The sequence below is a fragment of the Panthera onca genome, chromosome A2 (assembly GCF_046562875.1).
Source record: "Panthera onca isolate mPanOnc1 chromosome A2, mPanOnc1 haplotype 2, whole genome shotgun sequence".
Lineage (NCBI taxonomy): Eukaryota > Metazoa > Chordata > Mammalia > Carnivora > Felidae > Panthera > Panthera onca.
The window spans coordinates 784,070-807,989 of record NC_138340.1 but is presented as its reverse complement, the minus strand read 5'-3'; the positions used below and the strand labels follow the sequence as shown (position 1 = coordinate 807,989).

The 23,920-nt window shown below is 60.6% G+C and overlaps 1 protein-coding gene, 1 long non-coding RNA gene and 2 other non-coding genes across 16 annotated transcripts in view; 2 read left to right on the top strand and 2 right to left on the bottom strand.

Moving 5' to 3' along the window:
* Positions 1 to 199: 199 nt before the first annotated feature.
* Positions 200 to 273, bottom strand: TRNAN-GUU (transfer RNA asparagine (anticodon GUU)). Its single transcript has one exon. It is a non-coding gene; the product is annotated as a tRNA-Asn (tRNA).
* A 142-nt stretch (positions 274 to 415) lies between these two features.
* TRNAF-GAA (transfer RNA phenylalanine (anticodon GAA)) lies at positions 416 to 488 on the top strand. Its single transcript has one exon. It is a non-coding gene; the product is annotated as a tRNA-Phe (tRNA).
* A 2,195-nt stretch (positions 489 to 2,683) lies between these two features.
* PWWP3A (PWWP domain containing 3A, DNA repair factor) lies at positions 2,684 to 20,171 on the bottom strand. Of its 11 annotated transcripts, none has more exons than XM_078443725.1 (15): positions 20,031 to 20,137; positions 19,152 to 19,277; positions 18,440 to 18,525; positions 17,258 to 17,397; positions 17,026 to 17,136; positions 14,931 to 15,773; positions 13,654 to 13,755; positions 11,687 to 11,757; positions 10,269 to 10,345; positions 9,539 to 9,599; positions 7,757 to 7,832; positions 7,326 to 7,376; positions 6,352 to 6,788; positions 4,785 to 4,873; positions 2,684 to 3,003 (listed from the first exon to the last, which is right to left on the bottom strand). In XM_078443725.1, exons 2-15 carry the CDS (start codon positions 19,206 to 19,208, stop codon positions 2,949 to 2,951), a joined length of 2,256 nt encoding a protein of 751 aa, XP_078299851.1. In that variant the 5' UTR covers positions 19,209 to 19,277; positions 20,031 to 20,137; the 3' UTR covers positions 2,684 to 2,948. The 11 variants fall into 11 exon arrangements, 9 of the variants coding, with proteins under 9 accessions (XP_078299851.1, XP_078299852.1, XP_078299856.1 ...); XM_078443726.1 differs by having other exon boundaries at positions 17,258 to 17,328; XR_013554378.1 differs by lacking the exon at positions 2,684 to 3,003 and adding an exon at positions 5,098 to 5,171 and having other exon boundaries at positions 4,784 to 5,001.
* A 118-nt stretch (positions 20,172 to 20,289) lies between these two features.
* The window catches only part of LOC144615766 (uncharacterized), a 31,161-nt gene continuing 27,530 nt past the window's right edge, over positions 20,290 to 23,920 (top strand). For all 3 annotated transcript variants that reach the window (XR_013554381.2, XR_013554380.2, XR_013554382.2), the window contains exon 1: positions 20,290 to 20,622. This is a non-coding gene — a long non-coding RNA (uncharacterized LOC144615766). The remainder of the gene's footprint in view (positions 20,623 to 23,920) is intronic.

Sequence of the window (23,920 nt, the reverse complement as noted above, 5' to 3'; positions counted from 1 at the left end):
GGAAGCGAGGAGCCGGGCCTGGGACGTTCCGCCCGCGCGGACTTCCTCCTGACGCGTGCCGCCAAACACCCCACGCGGGACGGGCTGACGCGCGGGGTGGGGGGGTGGGGGGGGGGGGCGCGCGGCGCAAGGAGCGTCCCGGGAAAAGCAGGGGCGTCGCTCGCCGTCTCCTTACCTCAGGAACAAAAGTCCAAAAGTGCGTCCCTGGGTGGGCTCGAACCACCAACCTTTCGGTTAACAGCCGAACGCGCTAACCGATTGCGCCACAGAGACGGCACTGCCGCCCGGCGCCCCCGCGAGGCTTTATGAGGCGCGCGCGGCCGGGACGCAAGGCGCCGGCCGAAGCGGCGCGCGGGCGGCGCGGTGCGGCGCGGCGCGGGGGAGGACTCCGGGTGAGAGCGGCCCCTGCCGCCCCGCCGAAATAGCTCAGTTGGGAGAGCGTTAGACTGAAGATCTAAAGGTCCCTGGTTCGATCCCGGGTTTCGGCAGCCGTTTTGACGGCCCTGCAGAGAGGGAAGCCCCCTCTGCTTGGCGGGCGGGGAGCTGCTTCCGCCCACCACCACCACCACCACCACCCCCATGTCACCCCGGGCCAGCGTGGGTGGGACACAACCCAAAACGGGACCCTCCCAACCCTTGCCCCACCCCCCGGACCGTGATTCCAGCCCATTCGGTCAAAACCCACCAGAGTTCGCAAAGACGCCGCTTGCGTGTCACTTAATTCTTAAGATCCTTCTGCTGGACTTTCCACTTGGGGACGCAGGCTCACACCTGCAAGCGCAGGGGAGCAGCAGGCTGGCCTCCAGGCAGGACAAGTCGGTCGGGTCCTGGAGCGAGCCCCCGCTGGGGCCGGTCAGGAGTGCCGGGCACAGCCGGCAGGTCTGGCTCCAACGAGGAGCTCCAGGCCCCTTCCCATTTCCTTCCCACCACCCACTAGCCTGTGGAGCTGGATTTCTTTTTAAATTTAAATAAACTTTGCATTTCAGAATAATTTTAGGCACGGAAGTCTCCAACACAGAGTTCCCACGTACCCAACACCCAGTCCCCTGTCAGCACCTGCGGCAATTCGTGAGCCAAAGTGAACATAGGTAGTATTCATGGAAGTCTGGGCCTCATTCAAGTTTCATTTTCCTGGAACGTCCTTGCCCCGTGAGCGAGGAGAGCAAGGGAGGAGAGCGAGCGACCCGGAGCGGAGCCCCAGCCCATCTGACGGCTACCCCATGAGACGCCAGGGTCATGGCCAGCCTGCTCTTGGGTTTCCAATCCACCACTAGGTCCTGGGGTACTCCGTTATTCAAGAGAGGGCACCCGCAGGGGCAGAGGGCATGCGAGGCTGGTCGATGGAGGGGGAGGGGAGGTGCCCCCCCCCCCCCCCCCCGAGCCTGATGGAGAACCCCCCCCACAAGGGCAGGCCGGCAGGGGGAGCAGAACCTGGAGCCGGCAGGGAACTGTGAATTGGGGATCGGGGCACCCAGGACGGTGGGGGATGGGCAGTTTCTGGAGCAGACGTTCAGATTCTTACCCTGTACACGGCACATGACTTTTGTTTTTTGTAAAGTTTATTTGTTTTGAGAGAGAGTGGGGGACGGACAGAGACAGAAGACAGAGGATTCCAAGCAGGCTCCGTGCTGTCACCTCAGAGCCCCACGCAGGGCTCGAATCAATACGAACCTTGGGACCGGGCCTAAGCCAAAATCAAGGGTCAGGTGCTTAACTGACTGAGCCATCCAGGCGCCCTGCTTTTAAGATTTCACTTTTAAGTAACCTCCAGTGGGCCCGATGGGGGGCTCTAACCTACCAAGAGTCAAGGCACCACCTGAGCCAGCAAGGTATCCCCACCCCCACCCCCCAGCACCGAAATAATTCAAGATTCTTTTTTTAGATAAGCAGTACACTTGAAGAGGTACCGAGGTGCGTGCAAGGACATCCCCATCCCAAGAAGTAGGGATGGGGGCGAGCGGTGACCACAGGAAGAGGTGGGACCGTTGCTTTGCGCCTCCGGGCCGGGGTTTCGAAACGAACCTCCCCTCCGTGGACTTCCAAGTACAACCTCCCGTCAGCTTACAGTAAATAATTCATTTGAGCACGGCTGTGACAGGTCGCCAGATGTCTGGGACTCTGTGCAAGGCCCGGCCAGGTGAAACTAAGTCAAGATCCTTTACGTGGCAGGCCACCAAAGGTCAGGGTCCCGAGCTGGGGACGCTCAGGCCGTCGGGGTGACGAGACCTGCCCCCTTTCTTTGTGTCGGGGCAGGAACGGGAGCCTGGCCCCCAGACGAAGGCCGTCGTCTGCAGGAACCGGCCGGAGTGGCACTCGCGGCCCCCACAGCGCGCCCCACGGCCGCACACACGACCTCTGCCGTCGCGACTATGACATCACAGCTCTCCAGGCAGATCGGCTACCCTGGGGCCCTGCCGGTGAGATGATGCTCCGGCCAGGCCAGACGCAGCCACGCGTGAAAATGCACGCGATGGGACACCGTGGTGGCGGGCTCGCACTGTGACGCGCGGCCCACACGGGGACAGAGTGGAAAGAGGCCGTCGCGAAGTGTGCGTTCCACGTGTTCTCGTGCACGAGGAGTCACAGCGAATGCCACAGCACAAGATGCCTGAGCGACACCGTGGACTCAGGGCCCACCTGGGGACAGACACAGGTGATCCGGAGGCAGACATGCACGTCGGGCTGTTTTGAAACTCTTTAATACTGGATACAATGCTTTTTAACATAAAAAAACAAACGTGCACCTTATGTTAAACAATACAGCACAATCACAAATAGTATTAAGAAGGAAAATAAAAACATTTGCTTCAAAAACCTTTCAGGAACTGTACCTTCCAAAAAAAAGCCAGGAAAACAGAAGCCACAGATGAGAAGCACGCACACTCCAGCCCCCGTGAGGACGGCACGGACCCACCGGCCACAGGACCCGCGCGGCAGCCCCTCCAGCGTCAGCACCGCTGACTCCTTTCTTCCAGGAGCTGGTTATCAAACATTTCTTTTTCCCTTCAGAAAATAAAAGGAGATAACCTCATTTTAATAATTCATTGTGTCTTTTTTTTTTTTTTTTTTTTTTTTTTTAGCGTTCGTTTATTCTTCAGAGACAGAGCGTGAGCAGGGGAGAGGCAGAGAGAGGAGACACAGCATCCCAAGCAGGCTCCAGGCTCTGAGCCCAACGCGGGGCTTGAACCACGAGCCACAGGACCATGACCTGAGCAGAAGCCTCATGCTTAACCGACTGAGCCACCCAGGTGCCCCAGCAATTCACTGTGTCTTCAAGAGTACGAAAGAGTCAGTGTTCCACGGGGACAGGGTCTCAGTTTAGACAGACAGAAAGTTCTGGAGACGGACGCTGGGGGCAAGACAGTGTGCGCGTACTCGACGCCGCTGAGCTGGGCGCGTGGAGACAGTCGAAGAAGGTGAATTCTGTGTTATGCGCATCTCACGATTTTTTTTAAATAAACTCTTTAAAGAAAGTAAAATATCAGACTGTCCTCGCTAAGCGCACCCTGCTAAGGAATCACATGACCGAGGCACGGCGTGCCACACTCGCCCAGGCGGCCACAGTGACAGAAGCCACGGACGCAGACGGCGCCTAGCAAAGCGCCGGCAAGTCCACGTGAGCACGCGGCCCCGGCGGAACGTGAGGCCGCTTCACGGGGCAGGAAGACCGGCCGCCCTGCCCTCGGTTCGAGGCCACGTCCCCGGGGCCCGTCACCGGCGCGGCCAGCGTCATTTCCGTGGTGCCCGACACATTCGTGGCAGGTAAAGGGTGCGAATACTCGTGACGCTCTGACGCCGGCGACCCAGGGCAGCAGCAAAGCGTGAAGACGGAGCCGTCCTCACCGGCGGAGCGGCCGGTCCCCGGGAGGCGCTCCGGACACGGGCGCCCCCGCCCCGCTCGCCCGAGAACACCGTTCCCCATTTGTGTGCGGAGGGCGCCACGCTGGACAGAGATCCTGGGCCAGAAACACCGAGTTTCCCAAAGGCCCTTCATGCTCCGCTTAGTGCAGCCGGGTCAACCCGCCCGCACGCAGAGCCACGCTGGCTCTTCCGTGGACCGTGACGCAGGAGGCCTCCCCACCCACCGAGGCACACACCGGCGGCCCGGGGCAGTGTGCCCAGCCGGCCCCGGACAGAGACCCTGGCCCGTGACTCTAGTTGAGTCTTCGGCCTGTCACAGCCACGCGGGCCCCGCCTGTTCCCAGCAAGGCCTGGCAGCAAGCCCAGAGACAGGATTAGGGGCTCTGGGGGCCAAAAATCCAAGGGCGGTGAACTATGCCGACGGAAGAGAAACATCTTGATCACCACATTCTTCTGACCGGCTAGGAACGGGCCAGGGCGAGTGCCGCCACGTAATCCTACTGTGTTTTCTCAGCGGCCACGGCATCGGGGGCATCAAGGGGGAGAGAGTCTGAAATGAGTGACTGCACACCGCGATTAGGCTCGGCAAGGCTGGCACGCGTCCAGGGAGCGGGCCCGGCGCTCGGCCTGCGGGCCGCGGCGCGGGCCTGGGCTTGGGTCCGGATCTGCCTGCCCTGACCAGCTCGGGGCCCCCGGGCCCCCGTCCAGACTGGCTAGCGGGGAACGTCCACCACTGGCTTTGCTGGGACCCCCGGCAACTCCCGGCCAAGCGCTGACGTGCATTTCGACCGTTCGCGATTCATTCCCCCGCCGGGAACCTGAGCCGGCGTGTCAGCAAGAGGGCCTGGGCCACGGCCGCCAGCGAACACGAGCCCTTCCAGACTCGCTGCCGCCGGTCGGGGGCGGCGCCCCGAGCAGCCTACCGGTAGCTGAGCGAAGGTCCTCGGAGGTACTTGGCCTCGGCCGTCTCGTAATCCACGGCGTCCACCGCAGCGATCGCACAGATGATGGCCTGCAAGAGGGCAGGGGGCGCTCAGCCGCGGGCGTGGGGCCCGGGGCAACTTCGGACCAGCCTCCGCAAACGCGCACAGATTCCCCGAAGTCTCTGGACGTTTTTGAATGGCGTCAGGAATGTCGTGTCTCGGGGACGAGGGAGAGAGTTCGTGTCACTAGCAGCAGAGAATGGAAGGCGGGACCCAAACCAACCGGGATGTTTTAGAAAAGTTGTGAGCTTACTGTTCACACCACAGGGAAAACTACAAGACTGATGGTCCGAGCACGCGGTACGTCTGGTGTCGAGTCCTCGTTCACTTTGTTAGATAACGGGATCACGGTTACGTCAGAAAGCCTTTTCAAAGAGCCTGTACGGGGCGCCCGGCAGGCTGGGCTCGTGGAGACCGCGACTCTTGGTTTCTGGGCCCCGAGCTTAGGCCGCCGTCGGGCATAGACGCTACTCGAAAATACGATCTTTAGGGGCGCTGGGGTGGCTCGGTCAGTCGAGCATCCGACTCTGGCTCACATCACCATCTCGCGGTTCGCGATTTCAAGCCCCACCTCGGGCTCACTGCTGTCAGCGCAGACCCCACCTCGGATCCTCTGTCCTCCGCCCCTCTCCTGCTTACACTCCCCCAAAAATAAATACTGAAAAAAATCTTTACAGGCCCCCCCCCCCACCCGGGCACTGCTGACGCTGGGGCACGTTACTCTTGGGGGTGTCCCGGGCACTGTGGGGGTTCAGCGGCATCCCAGGACCCACCTGCTGGGTGGCCGGAGCCCCCTCAGCGGGAACCACAGCCGTCCCCGCTCGGGGACCAGCGTCTCTGGGGCAGAACCACCCTATTTGAGAGACACACGCCAAAGTACTTCAGGACCAAGAACTGGGGATCCCCCCCCCCCTCCGTAGTTATGTGAAGAGAGAGCTAGAGGTACAAACGGAGAGAGGCCACCATTCCGCACGGGCTACGTGACAGTGTTTTACTTTTATACCAATCTGAAAGCTTCCAGTGTGTATAAAGTTACGGGTTTTTGAGCACGGTAATTTTCCGCACACACACGTACGCGCGAGCAAAGCCCCTGACCCTCCAGATAACCGGCGGGGTCTCGTGTGCTCCTGCCCGGCAGACCCCGGCTGCCGCATCTCCCCAAGCAGCTCCCGTTCTGGAAAAGTCCTCGCGTGCGTACACGGACAAAGCACTCAGCTCTCGTTCTCCCCTCCCCTCTCCCCCCGACTGGCCACGAGGCTTAACCACGGAGGCCGTCACACCACCCACAGACAGGAGCAGACAGGGCGGGTGCCTGGCTCCACACCACGATGCCCCGCTCCCCCGCCCCCCGCAGACTTCCGGAGACCCCAGCCCCGCAGCAACCCCCCCCCCCCATACACTGCGGCCGGCGCCCCGGCTTCCGGGCAGCGCTGGGAGGGGCTCTCGCCGGGCGCCGGCTGCCGACCCCCCACCCCTCACCGCGCGGAACCGGCCTGCGGCCACTCACTTCAGGCAGAAGGACGTCCAGGACGAAGCGGATCCTGTCGGCGTTGATCCGTGCCAGCGCCCTGCTGCCCGTCTCCTGGTAGACGCCCTGGAGGTATTTCACCACCAGGTCCAGCTGCTCCTCGTCCTCCAGGTACGTCTCCACGCAGGTCACGTACTGGCCCGAGTTCAGGAAGGTCTTCAGCCACCGGGACGGCTTCCTGTTCCTCAGGATGGCCCGCAGGTGGCCCTCGGCGCCCCTGGCCTTCACGATGTACTCCACCAGCTTCTGGTTGGCCCGGTCCCGGGCAGCCCGCGAGCGGTCGGGGAGGACCTTCCTGCGAGGCCGCCTCCTTCCCTGAGGGCTCCCCGTCACAGGCTCCTCAGGGTCCCCCTTGCTCAGCTGGGGAAACCTGGTCCCCAACACGTCCTGCTGGATGGACTTGCGGACAGGGTAACCTGCGGAGCACCGACACGTCCTGGGACCGCCGGCCCGGCTGAAAGGACTCCCCGCCACGTCCCGTCGCTAACTGTGGCGCCCGGGCTGCAGGGGAGAGGCCCCGGGCCCCCGGGGAGGGCCCAAGACGACACGCGCAAGGCCTCCTCCTCTGACGGGTCCCCACATCCCTCCCCAGCTCGGCCCGATCCGAGCGTGGCCCAGGAGAGCGGAGCCGAGCGGAGCCCCCGGGCCCCCCGAGGAAGCACGGACTCCTCCGGCCCCACACCGGCAGCCGGGGACAAGGGGGTGCGGCGCACCCGTCGGTTAACCGAAGACCCGGGCCACGGGGAAGGCAGGCGCGAAGCACCGCCAGCCACGCTTTAGAGGCGAGGCCCGGTGCCCAGCGGACAGGGGGCAGGAGGCACGGCGGGGCCTGCCCCTGGAGATCCAGGCTCAGGCTCGGGCTACGGCACGGCCTCCACCCGGACATCCCCTCCCGAGCTTCAGACACCGAAGACAGCTGCTTCGCGGCCCTGAAGAGGAGTCGGCGGACTTACTTATATCAGCCGCGTAATATTCCAGGAAGGAGCCAGCAAAAGAGCCACAGCCTGCAGAGGGGGCGGGGGGGGGGGGGGGGAGCCCGGTCACCGTCAGAGGCAGCTCTGGAAATGCCCCAGGGTGGCTGGGTCAGGACACCCGCGTCGCGTCGGCACCACCCAGACCGCTTCCAGCTGACGGAACCCAGCACTGCCGTCAGGGTGCCTCACGGCGCAGGGGGTGCCCAGAAGGGCCGCCGTCTAGACTCCCAACAACAGAACCCGGGGCACACGGAAGCCAGCTCTCCACCTCCCGTCCACACCTAGCGGCTTGGCCCTCGCCTCTGCCGGGGACGGGGCTGCCCCGGGCCCAGGCAGGGAACCCACGGAAGCAGGCCTGCGCCCCGGCGCCCAGGCCGCCCCTCTGTCTGAGGGCTCGCGGGCCCACCTACCGAGCCGGACCCTGTAGTCCGTGATCAGGGAGACGCACCAGCCGATGGCCTGGTCGAAGTCCTCCTTGGCTTCGTTCTGCAACGACAAGGCCCGAACGCAGGCGTGAGCGGGAGGCCACGGGGGCTCCTGCGCCCGTCTCCACGCCCCGGCTCCCGCGTCCGGTCAGCAGACGCATGCCGGGTGCGGCAATGCACACGGAGGCCCAGGTCTGGGGCCCGAGCTGCTCGGAAAGGGGTCACGTGTGAGCTGAGCACTTCAGGACAGGAGAGCTGGGGACTCTACGGGACAGAGGCGGACGCCCCCACACGCGGCTGGCGTCACCCTCACACAGGCAAGACTTGAAAGTCACACAACGTAAACCCTTCCAAGGGGACTCTCGGCGTCCTCTGCTCGGGACAGCGCCGGGTCCGTCGGGAGCAGGGCCGCCCGAGGAAGGACACTTGGCCACCGGGGGGGCGCAGGGCGCCCGCCTAGGCCTCGAGGTTTTCGCCTGCAAACCGAGGACCCCTGAGCTCCACCCCCCGGGCCACCTCAGCCCGGCCTCCTCCTGTGGGACAGAGGCAGCGCAGGCGGCTCTGGAGGGAGGGGGCTCTGGGCTCGGCTGGGCTTGCTGAGCGGCCCCTGGGACAGCGGGCGCTCATCAGGGAAGCACAGGGCACGGCCCGTGGCCTTGACACCAGGACCAAAGCGGTGCAAAGAGTCGCTCCAGGAGGGGGCGCTCCTGCGGCCAGACCGGCCTCTCGGAGACCCCGCGCTCCCACCCCACAGGTCAGCAGGAAGACAGGGAACAGACACCACCCCAGCGTCTGGATCATGCGAGGCCACGCGCCATCTCTGTCACAAAACACAATTCTTCACGTGGTGAGAGCACGCAGACCTCAAAGCAAGACTCCTGTCCTCCTCTCCAACTCCTCTGCCCTGGGAAAGCTCCCAGAGCCCCGACGGGAGACTGTGTTTCAGGGGGCGTGGAAGGTCCTGAGGCCACGGCAGGCCCCCTTAGAGAAAGAGACCCCGCCGACGGGCACCCTGACAGGGACAGGAAGCCCAGCGCAGGCTGCTGCTCAGGGGCCAAAGTGAGGTCACAGCAGACGAGACAGACGGACGGCAGGGCCACGGCACAGACATACGCCCATCAGCGGGAGGAGGAGGAGGAGGAGGAGGAGAAGGGTGCCACCTTCCAGACGCCACCCACAGTCCTCAGAACCACACAACCCCTGGGGGGCCTCCACCCTTGAGGCCCCGGGAAATCCTGGCAAACAGCAGGGACAAGCCGCTCCCCCTACAGGAGGCTTCACCGTGACCTGAACTCCAGGAAGCCGCTCCCCAGGCTGGGAAAAGACCGGCACCCGAGGGAGGCCAGCAGGCCTCTACCCCCCGCTCCCCAGCCAGCCTCGCGTTTTGAAAGCTGGCGTCTCAGAGTCAAACAGACCACGTGTTCTATGGACATGTGGCTCGTGGGCTCATTGTACAATCAAGAGTCGACCACGGCGCTTCGGCGCGGGGTCTCGGCCACCGGGAAGCCCAGAAAGCCCCTGTGGGGCACTGTCACGGTCTCTGTCACACGGGCGGCCTCTGCACGACGGCCCGCAGAAGGGGCCGGCCTCGCACCGGGCAAACTGTCCTCTGCGCCAAAGCCCCACCTGTACGACGAGGGGACGGCTGGCAACCTCCCCCGGGACCGTGGTCCCCACCAGGCACAGCGCCGCGGACCAGATCACACGGGGAGCAGAGCCACCAGCCGCCAAGGGAGTCGTTTATAGAAACACCAACAATCCACCTACCAGAAGTTCCTGTTTCTCTTTGCAGTCAAAGTGCTTCAATCTCCGGAGAGACACGGTGATGCTAGAAGCAGACGAGCAAAGCTTAACACGAAGGAACCTGGCCTCCCGACATGAGAAAACATCTCCCTTTCCTCTGCTGAAACCAGTCAGGGCCACGGGGGCCTCTGCCAGCACCGGCTTCCTGATCGAAGGCCATCGCTCTCCGGGCTGCCCGAGGAAGCCCCTCAGACACAGGCCCGGAGGTGACCGGCAGGCCCCGAGAGGACCCCTAGGGGACACAGCCGAGGATGCCCACGGGAGGCGGAGGCAGCAACCCAGGGCCAGAGGGTCAGAGGCCAGCTCTACGTGTTTGCCTCCAAAACGTGTTTCTGAAGTGCCCTTTGAGCAGAAGGGGATGTTCGTGTGCATTTTCATCCCGGGACAGAGGACCAGTAGAGGGTGACCAGACAACCAAGCAAATGGCGGAAGTCGGGGAGGCAGGCCGCCCCTCACAGCACCCGCCCGAGTCACAGTACGGTTTGTGGGGAATGGCGGGATCCAAGGGGTGTCCGGGCCTCACTTCAGAGCCGGCAGATAGAGCGCGGACAACTGGACCTCTGACCGGTCCCTCTGTCTGGATTCTTCCCCCGGGAGCTGGATCACAGGGCCCACCCCCCCCCCCCCCCCCCGACCTCAGTGCCCCTGAGCCGCCAGGCCTTCACCGTCTACAGAGAGCAGAGAGCTGGGTTACCCTCTCCCTTTCGGGTCCATGTGCCCCTCAATGAAGAGCACGCTGGCTTTCTTCTCCCTTCGCCGGACGCTCTTGACCTGTTGGCAAATCCGAGAAAACAAAGCATCAAGAACCCAGAAGAAGGCACAGGTCTGAAATACGCTCTTGACACGTTTCCGTTGTGCAGACGGGCATGAGCGGCGCGTGGCCAGGAACGTGGCCGGCTGGGAGAATGGACAAAGTCCGCGTGGGACACGCTCAAACACCGCCCGGCTGCTTCGTGCACTGCCGTCAGCGCTCACAGTGGAGCAGGACCACGCGGGCTTTGCTTCCTTTTCTTTTGTGACACAGAGCGCGAAGCCCACTGCTTCTGACCACCTGTGTGTGTGACACGTGGACCCTTCCCTGCCTCAGCAGGGCAAGCTCTTCCTCATTTTTAGTACGAGAAACGTGAACAGAGAGAGTGGCAACCAGCCGAGGACACAGGGAAGCAGGGTGCCTGACTCTGGCCAGCCTCCCCACCCCCCCGGCACCCCTCTGGGTCCCTGGCTCAGCCATAAACCAAGGGCGCACCCCAGGAACCTGTGAGCTTGGAGATCCACTCCCCAGCGGAAAGGAGGAGGGCCGGGAAAAGGTGCCAATCGCAAGGGGCACGCGAGTGCTGAAAGTGAGCCGAGGGGCCCCGATCGACGACTCCCCACAACTGTGACCAGACGCTGACCCGAGGGCCACCCCCCACCCCTTCTACCTGAGCCGGTGCTCAAGCCACACGTTCTGCCCATATGCGAACCACACTTGCTGCTACGGCCAGTCAGCCCCATCCACGGAGGCCAGCCTCGCAGCAACAGGAGTGTCTCCCGACTCCGGCAAACGTCTTCCTTATTACACGTTACTGTCTCTGACCGCGAGTTAAAGAACTACAGGCAGCATTGCAGGGTCCTGTCCACACCGCAGGGGCACAGAGGAGGATACGGGATGGAGGGGCTGACAGCCAGGATGTTACCTTTGCCCAAAAAATAAACGGACAGCCTGCAGAGTCCTGGCCCGGAGAAAGCCAGGAGTTTGCTGCGCTGGGGCTCAGTCACCGCACGTGCACAACCGGCCCCTGCCCCAAAACCTCACCCAGCTCAACGCTCCCGCGGGGGAAAGGTTTCAAGCGCACAACATCAGAAATGAGCAAATCGCAGACCTCCTTCCAGGCAGGTTTTCCTGAGCCTGCCCGGCAGAGATTGGGCCCAGGACCCTCACACTCAACTGCGCCCAAATGATCAAACACCCCTTACTCAGGCAAACATCTCCAGAAACCTTGCTCGTATTATATGCCCATCGGTTTTCCCCGGGGAAAATATCTGCCGGCGTCCAAATGACAACAGCAGAGCGCGAGTGAGCCAAAGGGTGGGGGTTGCCGCGGCGGCCCCCGGAGCCGGCCCCATGCTCACCACTGCTGGCCAGAAGGGGTACTTCTGGTGTTTCAGCCAGACCAGCATTCCTACTTCAAAGGAGCGTGGTTCTAGAATTAAAAAGAAACAAAGACAAAAAGAACATTAAGTCAGCTCCCGGTCATGCACCAAATTCAACAACTTAAGAGAAAACAATTGTTGGGACTTGGCCTGAATCTGACGCGCCCCAACTCCGGACAGAGACCCCAGCGGCTGGGACGGCATCCAAGGGCCCGTCGTGAGCACACCCTGTGGTTAAGAGCTGGTGTCTTCACGGGACGATACGCCTGGTCACGCAGGTGGTGACGCGGGAAGGTGCCAGGCAGGGGGCACTCAGTACTACCTTTGCCACTTGCCTGTGAATCTCAAATTCTTCCAAAGTAGAACATTTTTTAAAAAGCGTGGCACAGAAACCCCAACGCGAGAACCAGATTCCTAGGAAGCTCATCAGTCTGAAAAACGGGACTCTTAAAAAGCAAAAAATAAAAAATAAAAAAACCCAAAAGGAATCGCCGAAATCATCATTCGCTAACTCCGTGTCTGTGAACAAAGTTTGACAGGATTTCCGGCCCCAAACCACCACACTGCAGAACAGAATCACAGTTGGAACTGAGACAATCAGGTCACAAAACCCCGCAGACACGAGGCCGCCCTTCCCTGCCTGGGGAGCCGCCCCAGCGACCAGCGGGCGCAGCCACAGGAGCACGGCCGGCCGGCGAGCGGACGCCTGGCATCCATCTGGCGAGAAGCACCCAGTTTCTGAGAGAACCGTCAGGGCCCCGGGAGGACAAACAGGTCTCGGGAAACACCCAGACGGACATCAGGCTGCCGGGGGGGGGGGGGGGGGGGGGGCGGGGGGGGGCGGACGGGGAGAAGACCAAACCAGGTGGAAGCACAAAACAGGGCCGAGAACAAGCGCGGCGGCTTCTCGGGGCTGTGGGGACCCAGCAACCCCCTCCGCCGGCCGCGGCCGAGAGGAAAACGCCTTTGAGGAAGAAGGCCCAGTGTCCCTTCTCCGGCCCGGTGAGCTCTGCCCTGCTCCCTGCTCCCGGGAGCCAAGCCTACACAGAGCTACCTCCTAGAGGTTTGTGCCCCGCAGGCTGCAGCCCCCATGGTGGAACTATCTAGATAACTGAAGGTGGGGGAGGGCTCAGTAAGTAACAAATCGTTGCCATATAGGGTCATGGGAAGACCACGCAGAAACATAAAGCGTGTCCGGTCAACAAGTTACAAAAAGGAAACCCGCACGGAACGGGGCATGTCTGGGGAAAAGAGCCGAGTCTTAAGAGCGCGACCGGCACGGGGCCTCCCGGGGTACGGTGGGGGCGACCCTTGAAGGAGGGGTTCCCCCACACTGTACTCTTTCTGCGACACCTTGAGAATCTATATATTTCATGACGAAAAGGCTAAACAATATCGGACTACGTTCAAACGGATAGCTCAGGAGTAAGTCTAAACAGAAAATTCGTTCTGAACGATTTCCTCCAGGAAACAGACTAACGTGCTGTCGGTCGCCGGTTCAGGATCCAGGTCCGCGCCTCCCACCCTTCCACAGGGGGCCAGGGCACCTCCCCGCACGCATGTTCGCCGGGGGCCCGCGGCACGTGTGGGAGGGGCCCCGGGCCGGAGACCCTGTGTCTCCGGACACGCGTGCAAACGCCATCCCCAAAGGTCCGCGGGCGGCACCGGGCCGCCCCCCCAAGAGTGGCGACGGACCGCTCTCCCCACTTGGCTGTCCTTCCTTCCCACGGAGGGGACGGGACGACACAGAAAGGAAGCAGCGAGGCGGCAGGGAGGGCTGGCCCGTCTCCTCCCAGGGAGTCGCCCTCCCCTTTGTGTGGTGATCCCCGTCAAGACAGAGCGCGCAGAACGCGGCACTTCTGAAGCTTCCGAAGCTGTCAGTGCAGCAGGAGGAAACTGAACTGGCCGGGGGCCGTCAGCCCCGCGCCCCGCGCCCCGCACCTTACCGTGGTACAACAGGATGCGGGGGGGCTCCTCCTCGTCCTCCTCCTCGTCCAGAACGGAACGGATGGGCACACGCTCCACGGACTCCCCCGAAGTCGGACGGGCTGCCAATGGCATCAGGTTACTTACTTTCATCTCTACCGTTCCAGGAACTCAGCCCCAGAAACCGCGTTGTGATACGAGACCGTAAACGCAAAAGCAAAAGGTCCCGCGTCACGCATGCTTCCACCTTGCCGGATTCAAACAGGGCTCGCTTTGACTAACGTACGTTCCAAAGAAAAACAAACGAGAGGGAAAGGGGGTGGGGGAGAGGCAGAGAGACCGAGGGAGGGGAGAGGGCTCTGGTCTCCGAGAACGGCCGGCACACAAAGCAGCGAGCTCCGGCAAGGCGAACAAACAGGGGCCGGGAGAACGCAGGGTCACAGGGAGAGGGGTGCAGCGCACCTCCCCGCGGCCCCCGTAGGCGCTGGGACGCGGCCTCGCCGAGTTTAAACTCACAGCAGAAACCCGAGTGTGCAGCCAGGGGATCTCGAGGTACCGAACCACGCAGAAATCAGTGGGATACCGCAACGGAAAGACCGGAAGGAGCCACGGTGCGTGACTGCACACACACACACACACACACACACACACACACACAGAAGTGTGTCTCCATAGGGATTCTTAAAAAGTCAGGAGCCTGGGGGCGCCTGGGTGGCTCAGTGGATTAAGTGTCCGACTTTGGCTCAGGTCACGATCTCACAGTTCGTGGGTTCGAGCCCCACGTCAGGCTCTCTGCTGACAGCACGGACCCTGCTTTGGATTGTGTCTCCCTCTCTACTGCCCCTTCCCCGCTTTATCTCTCTCTCAAAAACAAATAAGCGTTAAAAAAAAAAAAAAAAAAAAAAAGGTTGAAAGCGTTCTGAGTTAATCACTTCTGAGGTTCTCGCCCGTTCAACGGGACCGGCTCCTACAGGTTTCAGCATCACACTGAGCATCAGAGAGCGTGCAGGGTGCGGCCACAGCGTCCCTCAAGCACCAGGCCCGGCCTCCAGTGACCCGTCCCCTCTCCGGCTCAAAACAAAACCAAAAACACAGGGATTTGGGAGGCGCTGGGCTAGTTACAACCCGGTGGGAAAGACCACCTCAACAGGAACCAGGAAACATCTGCCCTGCATTCTGACCTGCTCTCCTTAAGCTCTAGTTAGAAATACACCAGGAGCCGGAGCCGGCCCCGCACGGACCGCGGGAGAACCCCAATCCGCCCTCTGCCAGCACAAGGCCATTCTCGGCCACAGACCTTTAGCTTCCTCCACGAGGACTCGAAGATCTCCCGTCTCCTCCGTGGACGCGCGGGGGGCAGGCAGGTGGAGTCTGGCAGCGCCGGGCAGAGCCCTGCATTTCCCGGGCCCCTGCCTGGGGGACACCACTGCCCCCGGCTCCAGCCGCGCCGCGGGTGGCCTCTGGCCACTATCGGGGCAAGGCCGCTTGGCAGGGAGGCCTTGGGCATCCGGGCAGGCTGGGTGCCCTGGGGCTGGGGGCCCGGTGGGGCCAGGCAAAGGTAAGCTGGGGTCTCGTCCTTTGGCCCAGAGACCCTCCTCCTTCACTGTGGGAGGTGAGTGGGGGGCTGGCAGGCGGCTTTCTTCGTCGTCTCCCTCCGAGAGGGAAGGGGCACTCTGACCCACAGTGGGCTCCCGAGCTGAACTTCTTCCCCTTTTGCTAGGGGTTGTCCGACTTGCACAGCACGTTCTCGACCCACTACCATGCCGAGAACCACCTCTGGCTGGCGGGACTACCAAGGCTTGTGGGCCTCCACTCTTCCTGAGCTCCTTCTTGTGGTCCACCTTGCACTTGGGGTCCTTTCGACAAGTGGGGGAACCTGACAGCCTCGGGTGGACATGTTCCTTCCTCTCGGGTCCAGATCTGCCCGGCACAGCCTCCTGGACGCAGGAAGAGGCAGGGCCACAGAGCAAGGAGGCCAGTTCCATGGGCTTCTCTCGTGAACACAGAGCAGTTCTTTCTTCCCTAGAAGGGCTTTCTTGAGGCAGACCTGTGCTCTCGTTCAAAACATCCAGGGCCACTCGAAGCGAGCGTCTGTAGGCCAGCTCCTCTAGGGGTTCAGCAGGAACCTCATTCTGGGAGGCTGCAAGAACGGGAAGCAGACAAAGCCTGGTGACGACCAAGCCACCGGTCACCGAAGGTCCTCCAAGGTCCTTGGTGGCTTTCACCCCTGAAGGGAGGTCTGCCCCTCCTCAGCCACATCTTCCCCAAAGGGGGACAAGGCCACAAAACAACAGCTATTGTTTGGGGCCGCAGTGGGGGGGCGGGGTGCTCTGCTTTTCCAAAAACAACCTGACTGACCCTAACCTGCGTGGCTTACAAAGTTAAATCCCTCCAGGTCACCAAACAATGCAGCCAGCTACTCAGACGCTTCCTGCTTCCCAAATTGGCTCAGCCTCACAACTGCAAATTCAATCAGGTCAAGAAAAACCCTCGCCAACCCCATAAAGAACTCGCCAGCACCGAATTCTTGGGTGGCGCCCGTGAAAGGGACCCATTGTGGGCTGGTGGGTTTTCCATACTTCTTTGCAAAGCATTTCAAAGCCAGAAACGAGCATCACGAGCCTTGAGATTGTAGCCTGACCTCCCGGCTGCAACAGTTTTGTTTATTCATTCCGCCACACAGACCCGGACTGCTTATTTGAACAAGATGACGGATGCGATGTCACAACTCAGCGGGCACAACACCTATTGGCACGGTACTTTTCCCTGTTGAATATTAAAGGCTCCTACGAATAACCGGCCCCCGACATGATTGGAACAAGTGACGAGGAGCGTCCGAGAGGTGATGGCCAACGCCACCTAAGATGTGCCCAGTGGACGCCGCTTTGAACAAAAGCGGTTTTTCCAACGACATAGGAAAATAGATCCTATTTCATAAACACCCCTGGAAGGACTCCCGGTCAGCCTTTTCACAAGACCAACGGCTCTCGGTATAGGGGGTGCGTGCCCCCACTCCAAGGCGACAGAAAGCACTTCTGCTTGGTCTGCCGACTGGCCACCAGGCGAGCGGGCACTCAGCCCCAGCACCGCGAGGCTCGGGTGCTCACACCTAGGAAAGGCGAAGGGGTGGGCGTCGGCCTCCCATCTCCCACCGGCCTCGCCCCCACGCAGGAGGGCACTGGCACACGGGGGGGGCGTCCCACAGTGATGCTGGTCACATAGTCCTTTCTCCCCGGAGCCCAGCTAGGGAATGTAAATACGCAATCCACTGCTCTCAACCCCCGGGCAGAGAAAAGAGCAGCGCCAAGACCGTTTCTGCAGTCTTGCTATGGGGCGGGGGCGGGAGGAGAAAGGACGCGTCTTCCCCCCTCTCCTCACGGAGGCAAACGCACTCCGGGTCTCATTCTTATGTACACCGGAGGCCACGGATGCGACCAGCAGATCCCAACGCTCGCAGACGGCCGCGCAGGGAGTCCGGAACAGGCTCGGTCCCAGGGTAGACTCTGCAAGGGTTTAAGAAAGTGGATCCATTTTCTTCTCCTCCTTCAGCTCAGGGTCCCCTGGGAAGCGGGGTCTGTCCGTTCTCCCACGCGGCCTCTCTGTTACCTAAAGACGTGCTCTTACCCAACGTGGAAGCGATTCGTTCGATGTGCGCCACCCTCAAGGCCTCCACTTCCGTGCTCCTCACCTCAATCCTGCGGGGACAGAAACGCCCGTTACCTGCTACCAGCCAAGGCCGCGAAGACATTTTCGAACGTGTTTTCCTTCAGATGACAAAAGAGTTACATTCATTTTCTTCCTTCTCAACCTCGCGCTCAAACCAAAAGTCACGGCCAACTAGGAATTCGTGTGCCTGAGCTTAGAGGCAGTAAGGACCCTGGTGAATGTGGCTTTTTTGCTTTTTTCCCTTTTAAGACAGAAAAGGTTGGCTGGATTTAAGAGTAAAAATGAATTCAAATTGTGACTTTCATGAGGCAAATCCTACTTTCAACTACACAAACGACTCCTTTGTTAGGTTCTCAGAGTAGAAGATAATGTCACTAAAAGCTGTTTACAGCCCAGCAGGTGTGTTTTAGTTTAAAAGGATGCGCTTTCCTTTTAAACTCGAGTATTCAATTACCTTCCCAGCCGCAGGGAAAGTGTGAGCTGGGGACCAAGTGAGCTTAGGAGGCGGCTCTGAAGAGGGACGGGGACCTGGGGAAGCTGTAACCAGAGCGGACGAGGTTTTATTCTCTCTGAATTGGGAATTCTCCCGTTAGACACAGCAATACCACAATTATACGTGATCTGGGCATTTTAATCATTCTGGCCGATATTTTGTTCTTCTGTCACCGGATAACAAAGGAGAGTAAGGCTGCCCCGTAGCCGAGCATTTGCCGTCTGAATGCTAAATAATAGCTTCTTACTGGACGGACAGGCTGAAACAGCAAACACGCCAAAACTGACGGGCCCGTCACACGAGTTTCCGAGAAAAACACGCGCAAATCTGCGGGAAGGAACTATCCACATGCGAACCCCAACAAGAGCTTCCCCTGCGTGTTATTTTTGCTTGTTGTTTTTGTACCGCTCTCTCTCACACAGAGCCCTTCGTATAAATGTTCATTTCCAGACAGACGTAAAAAAAAAAAAAAAAAAATCAGCGTTTGCCTCTTAAGGGTATTATGAACACAAGTCAGTTACAGTAACTACAGAGTTAACGAGCGCTTAAGAGTTTACTTCACTTTTTGGCAGGGGGACAGTAAAAGAAATCCCATTCAGAAGAAAAGATAACATTTAAAAAAAAAAAAAGACCCCACAACACTTAACTTTTCATCTAGGGAGAGTATTTGAACACTTAGAAAAAATTCCTTTTTCCTCTTATTTTTTGTTGCCACCTCCGTTCTGGCCAAAACCTATATTAAAAACATAAAGCAAAAAAACAAAACAAAACAAAACCAAAAAAAAAACAAAATCCTTGTTACTAAGACACAGCAAACAGTTGACACAAAGCAGCACTGGGCAGCGCAGCCGCAGCCGGTAACTCTTAAAATATACCCCCGCCCAGACCTCAGCAACCTCCTGTCTAATCCTGCCCTTTCACAGAGGGAAACCAAGGCCCTCGAGGTCAGGGGCTGACCCAGGCGGGGAGCAGGGTCCCGGCCTGGCAGTGCAGCACTCTCCCTATCGCGTTGCTAGAAAGTGTCCCCGAGGCACTCCCATTATTTACTTCCACAAGGCTCCCTTCCAGATATTTCCTGGCATTACATACTGCCTCACAGGCCTTTTTAAAGCAGAGTCTGTTAATTTTCCTAAGTGTAGAAAAAAAGACACTTCTGGAAGCGTAACCTTGTAAGCAGCAGACCAGAAAGAACCCCATTAACCGGGCGATGAGTGAGGTTCAGGGCCAAGAGATCCGAGCGCCAAGTGCTCGGGCTCAATTATTTCACCGAAAGAACTCCTAGCTTCCTCCCGATGAAGATTTTACTTGTCACCCAAAAGTCACTTCTAATTCCTGAAATTACGCAACAACGGCTGTCACCTTCGCAGGCCATAATCGCTTTTCCCATCTGCAGAGGACATACTTGGCGTCGGTCATGACTTAGACTCATGTGGCAGGTGGTAGTGATTTGGCACAAAGTACTTGAAGGTCTGACTCGATGCGCCCCTGCAACAAGATTCGCACAGGGGTTCATAAAAGCGATAGCTGGCCACGTTAGCACAGACGGGACCCTCAAGGGCAAGGGTCCCTGGGGCTTCCCCTCGAGCTAAGAGGGTCACCCCTGTAATCCTGCGCGGAGATGCTCAGCGTCAAGAAGAAATGGCTGGCCTGGGTCCCCGCGGAGGCGCCCGCACTTCTCTTGGAAATAAAATGCAGCCGCTGCCCCCCACCCCCAGGGTCTGTCTGGCTCCTGCCTAAGCGGCTCCCAAGCAACTCTTCTGCGTGCTGAAGGCCTGCCTCCCACCTTCGCACGGAAAGCGATTTCAACAAAGCTTAAAACCCTCCCCCGTTTGGGGAGTGAACAGTTGCCCCCAGTTGCAAAAAAAAAAATAAAATGGGAGGAAATGACCGCTCTTTCGCCTGCTCTGGCCCTGGAAGGACGGGGACAGCTGCGGGCCGCTCGTCACCGCAGGGGACACACAGGCCTGGCTCCGCACGGAGAGCAGAAGGGGGCTCGTTCGCGCACAGAGGGGCGCAGGCGGCGGGCGAAGGCGGTTGCGGACGGGGATCTGGGGAGGGACAGGGGCGCACGCAGCCGACCAGGGGCCGCGGTGAACAGAGAAAGGGGCGAAAGCGGCGGCACCCTCCCCCCGCGCTCAACGCCCCGGGGAGGGCCTCCTTTGGGGGTTCGCTCCTCCCCCCCAGGCCCGGCCCGGCCGCCTCGGCCCCCGCCCGCCAACCGCGGGCCGCGGGGCTCACCGGGCGGCCGGCCTCCCCAGCGCGGTGGCCCCGAGCCCCGAGCGAAGAGCGAGGAGGCCGTGGCGGCCCAACGGCGTCGGCACCCGAGCCTCCCCACCCGAGCCCGCGCTCACCGCCTCCGCCGCCGCCGCCGCTCCCCGCGGGCCGGGGGCGGGGCCGGCCTGGCGGCGCCGCCAAGCTCCACCCCCGCCGCCGACCAATGGGGCGCACGCCCCCGCCCCGGGCCCCGCCCCTTCCGCCTGGCTGGGCGTGAGCGCGCGGTTGACGGACAGGAGCTGGGCGGGCAGGCGGGCGGGCGCGCGCGCGCGCGCACGGGAGACAGAGGGACTGACGGGCGCCTGGAGGGCGCGCGGGCGCGAAGCCGAGGGGCGCGTAGCGGGCGGCGAGGGCGGCCGGCCAGGCACGCGAGCCTGTGAGAGGGTTCGGCCGAGTCCTCTTTGTGAACCCGCCCCCGGGCGGCGCGGCCCGTCGAAGGCGGCCTTCCGTGGCGCGAGAGAACCTTCCAGAGCCTCCCAGAACCTTCACGTTCCTGAGGCGCCACGTGCTGCCGCGGTTCCCACGGCGCAGCCTCCGGGAGCGGCCCGGGAAGCAGGTACCAGCGCGTGGGCCGGGCCGCGGGGTCGCGTCGCTTCTCTGCAGCTTCATCCCCGGCGCTCGGCGAGGCATGACACTCAGCAAGACGGCCCCGGGGACCGCCCCCCGCCTCACGTCCAGCCGCTGTCGGGGGCGGGGGGTGAGGGAGGAGGGGAAAGCTGACGACGGGGGGGCGGGGGGGGCGGGGCTATCGCGGGAAGGGGGGCAGAGGGGGAGGGGAGGGGACGCCCGGGGGGGCGGGGCGTAGCGGGCTGACCCCGGGGGCGGGGCTGACCCCTGGGCGCCGCCGGGAGCTGCCCCGCGGGCGGAGGGAAGGCGCTTCCGGCGGGCTCCCGCCTGCGGGCGCGGCTCGTGCTCTAGGGCTCCGGGCCCCGTGCCCTTTCCAGGCCTGACCCGGGCTCGAATGCACTGAACCTCTGCTCGAGTGTAGCTTCGGAGGCAGTTTTGAAACCGCGGTCGAGTCGTTTTAGGAAACTCGGACTCCCTTGTGGTTTAGCGTCGTAACCTTGGGTTTCCTGTTACTGGTTGACGAGCCAGCTTCGGACGCTCCCGGCCCCCCGTCACGTTCACGGGGACGAGAGGGGTCGTCCCGCCGGGTGGGCCGGCCGCCGGGCGTTAGCGGGCAGTGCGAAGTCGGGGCTGCGGGCCAGCGCGATGGGGCGCCGGCCTGGAGGGCAGCTTGACCAAGTTCTCGTCTGTGCCCTCCGAGGGTTCGGAGCCTCCAGCCGGGGTTAGTCGTGAGGATACGGTCGGATGTGACCCCAGGACGGGCGGATGTGCCCCAAGACCTGGGCAGATGTGCCCCCAGGACGGGCAGATGTGGCCCCAGGACCAGGTCGGATGTGGCCCCAGGACCAGGTCAGATGTGCCCCCAGGACCTGGTCGGATGTGGCCCTAGGACCTGGTCGGATGTGCCCCCAGGACCTGGTCGGATGTGCCCCCAGGACCTGGTTGGATGTGGCCCCAAGACTTGGTCGGATGTGCCCCCAGGACCTGGTCGGATGTGCCCCCAGGACCTGGTCGGATGTGGCCCCAGGACCTGGTCGGATGTGGCCCCAGGACCTGGTCGGATGTGCCCCAAGACCTGGTCAGATGTGCCCCAAGACGGGCGGATGTGGCCCCAGGACCTGGTCGGATGTGCCCCAGGACCGGCGTGCTGCTGGTGTACTGCAGCAGGTTCACACCAGGGAAGACCTCGCGAGGCCCCTCAGTTTCCAGCAGCAGAGACGTGCTTAGCCTTGTGTTCTGAACGCGCGGAATGAGAGGTGTTCGAGACATGGTTCCAGTAGGAGAAAGTTTTCAATTAAAGCCTTAAGTGATTCCAAGAAGGACATACCTTGTTAAAGAACGTTCTCTTGGCAAATCTGCTGCTTTAGAAGCAGACCCTTTTATGCAGCTGTGAGTCGCAGGGATTTGGGTTATATGTTTATTATTTTTTTTTAATTTTAATTTTTATATTAGAGTGTGTGGGGGGGTTGGGCGGGGGGAGAGAGCGACACAGTCCCAAGCAGGCTCAATCCCTGAGGTCTCAGCCTGAGCCAAAATCAAGAGTCCGACACTCAACTGAACCCCCCCGCCCCCCGCCACGGCCCTATGTTTTTATGTTTTAAACAAGTATGTGAGTGACTGCTTGGTGAGAGGGACTGGGCATACAATGGTGAGGAAAATAACAGGAAGCTCACAGGGTGACGGAGAGACATGTAATAAAGTAGTAACAACAGGGGCGCCTGGGGGGCTCAGCCGGTTCAGCATCCGACTTCAGCTTAGGTCATGATCTCACGGTTCGTGGGTTCGAGCCCCGCGTCGGGCTCTGTGCTGACAGCTTGGAGCCTGCTTCGGATTCTGTGTCTCCCACTCTCTCTGCCCCTCTCCCGCTCACACTGTCTCTCTCTCAAAAATAAGCATTAAAAAAAAAAAGGAGTGACCACAAACGTCAAAGCAGTTTTAAATTAAATGTATTTAACGCAGGAACCCTAAAATGTCAGTGTAATAATTAGCCCCATCATTTTGGTTTTCACCGTGCCACAAAGCAGCACAAAGCCTCGTACCCAGAACAACCAGTTTCGGATCTTCGCAGCTCTGCAGCCTGGCCCGGGTTCACCCTCCGCGGTTCTCCCCAGTGGTCACCCGTGGGCTTGCATTCGGCTGGCATGGCAGCTGGAGCCTGCCCGTGTGCTCTCGGGGCTCTTCCCCCTCCGTGTGGTCTCCACGTGCTCACTCAGAGGGGTGACCGGCTGCTTACGTGGCCGCTCAAGGTTCCCAGGAGCACAACCCATTTTACAGGCAAGGAAACCCAAAGAGAAGAAGGTTGAGTCATTTGTCCAAGGCGGAGCTAAGATGTGAAACAAGTCTAGCTCCAAAGGCCAGACTGTACTCTTGTACCCTAACCCTGACAGACCTAATACAGCAGTAGTTCAGGGAGCCATGAGACTAACAGGGACAACGGTGTTTGGCGCCAGGGTTCAGTGGGTGCAAAGGGACCAAGGAAATGGCATTGAGCCTGAAAACCTGGTTTCTAAATGGTCTGCGGGCTGAGAGCTTTCAGAGCTTAGGGGATTGAGCAAAGGCCCTGTGGTGGTGGAAAGCCCTGCTTGTCAGAGAAACTAAATGGTGCCTGGTAAGGCCAAGAACGAGGGTTAGGGAAAGCAGAGGGAGTCCCTCAAGGCTTGGATGTGCCCTGTGAGGGTTTTTGGTTTGGTTTTTTAAATTTATTTATTTATATTTAAATTTTATTTATTTTGAGAGAGAGAGAGAGAGAGAGAGAGAGAGGGCGGGAGGGAGGGAGAGAGAAAGGAAGGAGCATGCTCATTTGCTTTTATGCACGGGGGGAAGGGCAGGGAGAGAGGCATAAAGAATTCCGGGCCGGTTCTTCTGACAGTGCTGAGCCCAACACCAGACTCCATCTCAGGAACCATAAGATCATGATCTGAGCCGAAATCAAGAGTAGGACACTTAACTCACTGAGCCACCCAGGGACCCCTGTTTTTGTTTTTAAGATTTTATTTTACTTTGTTTTTTTAATCTTTATTCATTCTTGAGAGAAAGAGAGTGCAAGTGGGGGGGGGGGGGGGGGGGAGACAGAGGGAGAGGGAGACAGAGAACCCAAAGCAGGCTCCAGGCTCTGAGCTCTCAGCACCGAGCCCAATGCAGGGCTCAAGTCACAAACTGTGAGATCATGACCTGAGCCGAAGTCGGATGCTTAACCAACTGAGCCACCCAGGTACCCCTAAGATTTTATTTTTAAGTAATTTCTGTATTCAACATGGACCTTGAACTCACAACCCTGAGATGAAGAA

Excerpts from the sequence above, each read along its gene's own strand:
- PWWP3A (XM_078443725.1), bottom strand. The coding sequence starts at position 19,208 with ATGACCGACGCCAAGTATGTCCTCTGCAGATGGGAAAAGCGATTATGG. Across the intron at positions 7,833-9,538 it reads AAGAGAAACAGGAACTTCTG|AACGAAGCCAAGGAGGACTT; the intron begins GTAGGTGGATTG and ends TTGTCGTTGCAG. Across the intron at positions 3,004-4,784 it reads GGACCTTCGCTCAGCTACCG|GGAAAAAGAAATGTTTGATA; the intron begins GTAGGCTGCTCG and ends TATTTTCTGAAG.